The sequence below is a fragment of the Branchiostoma lanceolatum genome, chromosome 17 (assembly GCF_035083965.1).
Source record: "Branchiostoma lanceolatum isolate klBraLanc5 chromosome 17, klBraLanc5.hap2, whole genome shotgun sequence".
Classification (NCBI taxonomy): Eukaryota; Metazoa; Chordata; class Leptocardii; order Amphioxiformes; family Branchiostomatidae; genus Branchiostoma; species Branchiostoma lanceolatum.
In genome coordinates, this window is record NC_089738.1 from 6,222,432 (window position 1) to 6,230,564 (window position 8,133).

The 8,133-nt window shown below is 40.1% G+C and overlaps 1 protein-coding gene across 1 annotated transcript in view; it reads right to left on the minus strand.

The window, feature by feature from the left end:
• The window catches only part of LOC136423155 (short transient receptor potential channel 1-like), a 40,466-nt gene extending 32,729 nt beyond the window's left edge, over positions 1-7,737 (minus strand). The window contains exon 1 of the mRNA XM_066411204.1: positions 7,481-7,737. Within this exon, the coding sequence (XP_066267301.1) occupies positions 7,481-7,594 (114 nt within the window). The 5' untranslated portion in view covers positions 7,595-7,737. The remainder of the gene's footprint in view (positions 1-7,480) is intronic.
• Positions 7,738-8,133: the final 396 nt, after the last annotated feature.

Sequence of the window (8,133 nt, forward strand, 5' to 3'; positions counted from 1 at the left end):
TCCCTTTTTTTATCTTAACAATAAACTGAATAATTCTATTCCGTTTTATAGGTCGACAAATCCTTCTGACGCACATAGATAGTTTATATGTGCCCCAGGCCATAGTACGCATATTTAATAAGCAGCGGCATGCATACATAGATAGTAAAAGGCCTAGCAACCCCTGTATACCTGTTTATATATATTCAAGGAAACTTACTGAATTATGTGCCAGTAGGCACTACAAAGTGAATAACAAAAATAACAAGGTATACATGAATTAATATACGTGAGAAATTTATCACTGTTGCCATGTGACAAATAAAGTACTAGAACATACTAAAGAGGTTACGGTTCCGAAATTATTAACATCGGAAAGCTAGTTTTTATGTGTCACTTGGCTCCACATATTGGTCTAGCTCTGTCTTTGGATGACAAATTAAAAGCGGTAAACGTATAGGAACACACAAAGTTGAAAATGAGAAGGGGCTGTAAGGGATTTTAAACATTTTCCTTTAGTTCTTTTACTTTATTTTACGGTGTCATTTTACATATTGATTTTTTCATAATTGAAAAAAAAAACTAATAATGCCCAGCTAGAATTGAATACCTTATTTCCTTGTAAGCCTTCTTACTCATTTTCTGGGTTCATTTTGATGCTCGGTTATGTGTAGAGCGTGGCTAATATTTGACTTCCTCCGTGGAAGTATATATAATCAGTGTCAGCTTGTTCATGCAACCAATTTTTCAAACCCGTTTCAAGTCATTAACCACCGTGACAGCAATATATTAATAGGATTGTGGGCTGAAACATCTGATACGAATGTTGGCGACAAATTAAGTGACAACTTCATTTCCGCTTCAGTCACTATTCCTGAGAGGTAATTTGCAAACGAATATTCGGCGTCGTAAACGATTATATTTGGATACCCTTGTAGTGGCAAAATTGTATCATTATGCATATTGTTAAAAATGTAATGATATTTTAATATTGTATTCAGCTCAATGTATATAAGTGCAATAAGAACAACAACGTGCACCAAATTGAATTGGAAGATGGCATAGGATCTGCATGCGATCGTCGACAAGTAGAATTCTACTGGCTTAAAAATTGCACTTATTTGGTCACAACTACATGATATATACATTATACGTAAGCTGGTGTGTTACGCCGAATGGCGGTTATACCGGCTATATAGATACAGATACAGATACATGCCCTTATTACAAAAATGTATGAGCGTTGGATTGAAGATAAGTCCTCAGCCCAACGTTTGAGATAAAAGCCATCGCTGAATGCGATCATCTGTCGGCAAGCTAGTTTTTGATATGCAGCCAGGTTTTGAACGAGGTACGGTGCTCAAAGAGCGACCACGGCCTAAGGTGAGAAATGAAAAAGGCAGATGTAGCCAACATAAAGTCACCAATCAATCAAACCGACAGGATGTGTGAGTAGGCGTCATCCTAAGGCTATGTTGATTTGAACATATGGATGGCTTCCGCGCGCGCATTCATTTTTGTCCGTTTAAAAAAAAAAGGTCTCGATCGTACTGTAAAACGTTCAAAGCAAATACTTGCTGTTAATTGAAAAAAAATTGTAAAACGGATATTAATACCGCAGAATACCAAATTTAATTCCAAAGAACACAAGAAATGTGAAAGAACAAAATTGAAAATCTATTGTCCAGTGTTCTATACTCTGTGCTAATCATTTGTTCAACATTCCTGACCACTTAGATTTAATGATGAAGCCAATATTTTTGAACCATTTCTTTGCACGCTCGCATCAGTTTTGGGGTTACCAGTGGATGTCAACCATATACTCGTGTCAACATGGCCTGACTTACAAAGCGGAAATCTACCTTGAGACTAAGATCCTAGTCTCAAGACGTGGGTGGCTGGAAGGTTCATCCACATGCGTCACCAAAATATCCATCTACCTGCCATTTCTCCGACAACAGAAGCCTACTTGATGCCCACCTACCCCTCGGCAAGCTTTCGTAAACCTTTTTCTTTATTACCAAGGGGTTTGGTAGCTTTATATGTATGAAGGCATCAATGCTGTAGCTTTAATGTCACCGTAATGGCTACTCCCTGACTTATAAAAGCAACTGAAGAAGTCAATTGAATAGCAGGGTCGCTCTAGAACTCCCATTACGAAGAGGATATATGAGATTCGCTCAAACGTTCGACTGAACAGCAACAACCTCTTTCAAGGCGAAGTCGAAAATTTGGATACGTCCCGTTTTCCCTTGAAATCAACTCAGTCACTCATAAAAATATAAACGACAAAATGAGACTATTCAGTTTTAAGGCGATATGTTCCTTTACCTTTGTGCAAATGTTTAACTAATTCGATGAAAAATGAGCTTGTAAAAAATCCACTTGCATCACTTTTTGACTATCCCTCGTAGTTGTGACAGAATAATTTCCACCAACACAGATGAACTTTCAAGCTATGAAAAATTCAATGCCTTCATCGACTTTCATTATAAAACCATTTCGTTATCTAAACTCTAGCTAGAGCATTCACTCCTGTTATCCAGCCCTCCCATTAGTTAGTTCAATCGGTTAGAGTCTATGCTCCTGAGCTTTCTCTGGTCGTAAGGGGTTTACAGTGAAAACCCTCACTCTGTGAAATATAGATGGCCCTTCAATCTAAGGCCTTGCCAAGTGTGTACACTTTCTAGATAGAGCATGCCATCCTGGTAGTCATATCAATTACCCAAGTTCTTGGAGGTAGGCACTTTAACCACTCTAAGATAAAAGACCTGTATACGTGCACGTACCAATGCATACTGATGTAAAACTAGGGGGCCCAAACCTACATTACTTGTTATTACATCACAAGCTATCAGCCACCCAAAAATCAAGACCATAGCACGTCCAGGTCAGAAGATACAAAAACGGAAGTTCTGCTGCAGTACCAAGTTCACATACCAGGGGGCCCAAAATCATCATAATCCATCGAGAGGTTCTTGAGTTATGCTGACTACAGTAGTGCGGAAACACAAACTGACAAACAGACAAATAGACACACACACAGACACACCCAAATCTATATCTCCATTTTTCATGGAGATAATAATATGGAGGACTCTTAAGCCAAGATGCGGCACTCTAATTTTACCACAGCCATTCCTACTTTATTGAGACACAAGAGCTTTCATGAGGTATCTAAAGGCGCAAGGTCACCCCCAATGACTTGCTAAGTACGACCTCGAGTTTTCTCAGTTGCAGCGCAAGCTCTTGAGAGAACACTTCAAAAAAGGCTAGCAACACTCAAAAATAAGTCCAAGCCATTCCTTGGCATTGTATCCTATCAGAAAGGTGAATATCTTGAAAGAACGTGGTGAAAATCTCGAGAGGACGGTTAAAAAGGGTAGCAGCACTTCATGAATCCAATTCATACAATGTCCTTGTATTCAATCGGAAAGGTTACTTACCATAGGTGAAGCGTCACTCCGTAGGTGAAATGTTGACTGGTCGCGGAGTTGATCGAGTTAATCATTTTTCCGTCACCTTCATACAATTATAGGTGACATTTAATTGGAGGTTACCTCGCAAATAACATCAGCGCATGCATTTTGCGAGCTTGACGGATATTAAAACGTGGGTGCTCGTTGGCCTGTTTGAACCTCGCTCAATCAAATATTGCTGGCTATAAAATGGCATTTACCGCAACCCCAGTTAGATACAGGATTTGCCTTTTGAGGGGCGGAGAAATACGTCTGATGGAAAGGCGAAGGGTCTAGAGGTTGCTACAGTAATTAACTATGACGCACGGGTAAAAGGTCAAAGTATGGGTTTCATTAGACTTGTATGCTCGGTATATTATTAGTAGATCACATCAACGTTATTACCGGCTGCAACAAAGGTTATCAAATAAAACACCATTTACAATGCAAGGCATCGTGAATTTATCAATAGCAAAGTCTGTATTTTTTTAGAAGGTCCCTCTAATGCATGAAGTCCTTGGTGCTGAAGTATAAGTGATTGTTGTGGGTGGCGAGTGTCGAATGGAAAGCCCATCTTGGAGTGCCATTACTGGGGCTCCCTGGAATAATCCGCCCTTTAGTAGGCTTGTGTATTGAAAGACTGTCCTTGGTCCTGACCTACAAGGGGTGGTTGTGCATGACAGGTGTTAAATGGAAAGCCCGTCTTGGAGTGGCATAACGGAGGCTCCATGAAATAAACATCCCTTCCTTAGACTTGAAGTGTTGAAAGGCTGTCCTTGGTCCTGAATTACAAGTGGTGGTTGTGCATGGCAAGTGTCGAATGGAAAGCTCATCTTGGAGAGGCATTACTGAGGCTCCGTGACATAAACCGCCCTTCATTAGCCTTGAGTATGGAAATGCTGTCCTTGGTGCTGAATGACAAGTGGTGGTTGTGCACGACAAGAGCCGAATGGAAAGCCCATCGTATTGATGCTTCGTGGAATAAACCACCAGTCAACAGGCCTGACTATCATAGATCGCACAACTCCTGAACATCGAGGCATGTCAATGATTCTGTAGTCATAAATATGTCGTATTCATAGCTTGTTTCTGTCCTGGTTCAGCAATTCTGACTGTCGAATAATGTATTTATTGAGAGTAAGTCAAGTTATGAAAAGGCCAAACTTAACCTTACCGTCACTGAAATAAGTAACCTGAGATAGAAAGAATACTTTCTCATACAGCACCACCCTACGAAACAAACGAAGAGTAAAATTAGACAATAAACCACAACCACCAATCAAAATAGCTTCATCACCTAAAATACGAACGCTTTAATTTGCAGACGTTTGACATTTACTGACACTTTCGTTAGAGATACTGGAATATAATATGAGAAATTACAAAAAGCAATGTTTGACAGGGCTACGTGGGGGAAAATACTTACTAGCTTGTTCAGACTGATACAACTTGATAGATAGAACACAAGCTCTCTATTTTTTGCTCAAAATATATCTTTAACTCTTCTCATTAAAGTACCTCCCGAGTTTAGATTGCAAGCACGTTTCTTGTATGTTTCATTCAAGCCTTGAGTCAACTGTAGTTGTTGACAGAACCCTGACCTACCGTTACCCTCGCCTCCCGAGAGACTATTTACACCCACGGAAATCATCTATCAATACGCCTAACAGCCTACTCTCCAAACAGGGAACACGTAAATGTAAACACTACTTTCGTGTCAAAGTCACACAGCGGAAAATGTTCTGATGTTAGCTTAGGTAAAGGCTATAATGTCAAATAGATATAAATTGCGGTGTGTGTGATAGGGTGCTGTGTGATTCGCTGTGTGCAGCTCTTGAATCTATTAATCTCATAATGCCAGACAGGTGCCGTATGTGGTTACTTATTCGCGTTTCGCAGTTGTGATATGTTATTGTATTTATGTTTAGCCATACCTAGCATACCTATATTGTTCTCTCTCTCTCTCTCTGATTATATTGATTGATAAACCAAGTTAAAACCTATCCATTGTATATATCACTGCACGAAATCCAATTTTTAAGCATGCCTTCAAGCATACGTAAAAATATCTTTTATTCGTGAAGTATGAAAAAAAACGGTCCTTTACTAACGCTTTATGGTATGCATACCCTCAAATTCTGTCTGTGCTATATAACACTTGTCTGTTCATGCATGCTCCCATTATCTTTTTGTTACCCGGTAGATATTGGAAGGAACTTTGTTCAACCCTCTAGGTTTGGATGTTTTTAGAGGGGCGAATTATTCGGAAATACAAGATTGGACAATTATACACGTATTTCCAGTCGTAATCTGCTTTGGCATCTTGCCTTTTAGTTATCTTAATGACCTGCGGGCACCCACACCGAATATGCTATTTCACAAACATTTTATGTGCATTTTTACCACATGTCGCTTGGGGGCGCGTTTTACAACCTTCGTCAAATGACCAGATATCATACGAGCAAGCGCTTTTATAAAAAGTATCCATAATTTAGACATATCAGCCTAACAACGCAGGAGTGCCTACATTTCTTTTCTTTTTTCATCACAGGGGCTCCGTCACTACGTAGACACATTCCGGATTAATTTGTAAGCGTGCTTTGTTTTCAATTTCATATTGTTTCGCTTTTAAACAGACAAGGACAGTGTGGCACTAGCACTCACGTTTTTATAGCTTCTTTTTTAAGTACCACTTACAGAGAACAGAAGCTTGAAATGGTAAAAGGTAGTGCCATAGTCTTTCTATGAAACCCTATGGGTAGTTTCGGGTGCGGTATATGAAAGCGGAGCCCATCCATCTCCTTTCACCACCTTTTACCTCCCCAACCAAAGTCATGTACCCGTTTTTTACACCTGGGTGTAGTGACGAAAATAGTGTGAAGTTCCTTTTCCAAGGGCACAACATTAGTGGCGTTAGGGGATTCCAATCCGGGACCACTGGGTTCTGGGCCGAAAGGAAAGGAACGTGATCTCGAACCAGTTTAGCTTAAATGAACTCAATGAACAGATGAGCTAATCTTCCACTGGTCGTAACAGAGAAGACAGACACTATGTACAGTATTTACAGGTTCATTGTATCGGGGAAATTCCCCTAGCTCTTTTCGACAAGCACAATGAACAGTGGACCATGGCATAGCGTGCATGTCGTGTGAGCGACACAGCCGGGATCGAACCCGGGGCTTCTAGTTCCAGAGGCAAGATCGCTAACCACTGGACTACGCACGCTACCAAACATCCTGCGTTACGCCACACGACCCTCACTAACGTGTACGCGTGTTGATCAATATCTTACAGCTCTACATCATCAGGTGTAATTTATTCCAGTCACGTTCTCTTATAACCCTATTAGTGCAGAACCAGGCTGAGTCCCGTGGTGCTGCTATTAAGGGTAATCTAGGACGTTTCATTAAAAATCTTCTAGGACAGAAATATATGAATATAATTTTTTTCTTTGATGTTAATGACAAATACAGCAGAGGTTGGGTGGCAATTTCAAATCTGGCTAGTTGTGGATCAGAAAGGGCAAAAACATTAAGAAAATATGAATTATAAGGAGATTATCTGTAATATTAAGCACAATCCGATTTCATGAAAACATCTTGCTAGTGTTAATATCGGATTTGTAGCAAGATGGTATAAGAAGGAAATGTCATTTTGGACAACTTTTTACGATATCCATGCTCAGAATCTTCTTCCAATTTTTATTCTTAATTTGGTAACTTCTTATCATTTTCTAATTTAATTATCATTCATTAAATATGTCAAGACTAATCTAACGTTTCAGTTTCATCCCACGAGATATCCACTCGTCTTTCCCACCTGTTAACAGTGCCAAGTTCACCCGTGGCAGTAGCTCTGTATTTATGTATGCTGTCAACGACTACATAAAATATTCCGTTAAAAATCAAATCTTATCACGGGGCGGTGCTCGCGCAATGATATTTATCGTCCATTTGGGAATGGATTATTTAAAAAATCGCTGCCACGGTTATTATAGATTTCTTGTTTTTTACTGTCACGTTGACACGGGAAAACCCTCTTACCTGTTTGGCGTTGTTCCGAGTCCCCGATCGCTTCCCGGCCGTTAGGCGGAAAGCGACCTCCGCCGCCGCCATGTTTGATTTCCGCTTCACCTGCTGTGCCACCTTGTTCCACATGGGGGCGTTGTTTCGTGACGTGTGTGTTTTGGTTTAATCACAGAAAAAATATGTCCAATCAATACTTGATGCTTCTTTTTACGTTGATCCAGTCGGCAGACACCCCGCGCATGGATAACATCATAGGTAATCTGTGGGGGCAAAGATACAACGACGCCATTACACAACGCACCATATAAGGCAATGTCAACCACCTGTTCTACAGATAGTGCAAATAAATACATCATATCAGAAACCCAATGACGTGTTTTTAAAATGTCAGGAAATACCACATACGTCTTAATGGATTTATCTAATTTCGTCGCGAAGGAAATTGGTAGTGTAACACGCTGGATAGAGAAATAACAAATGCTAAAAATACAGCTACGTACCTCAGTGCAGTATCCAGTACTATCAACGGAGACGGTCAATTACAAACCGTTTTACTCTTGAAAGATGTCGGCCATTTTGTGTCGACCTTGATGACTGTTATTTTTTGCAGAATACTGATTATCTTGAGAGATGATTTGAAGAAAACTCGGAGAAGAAGTTCCACTGCC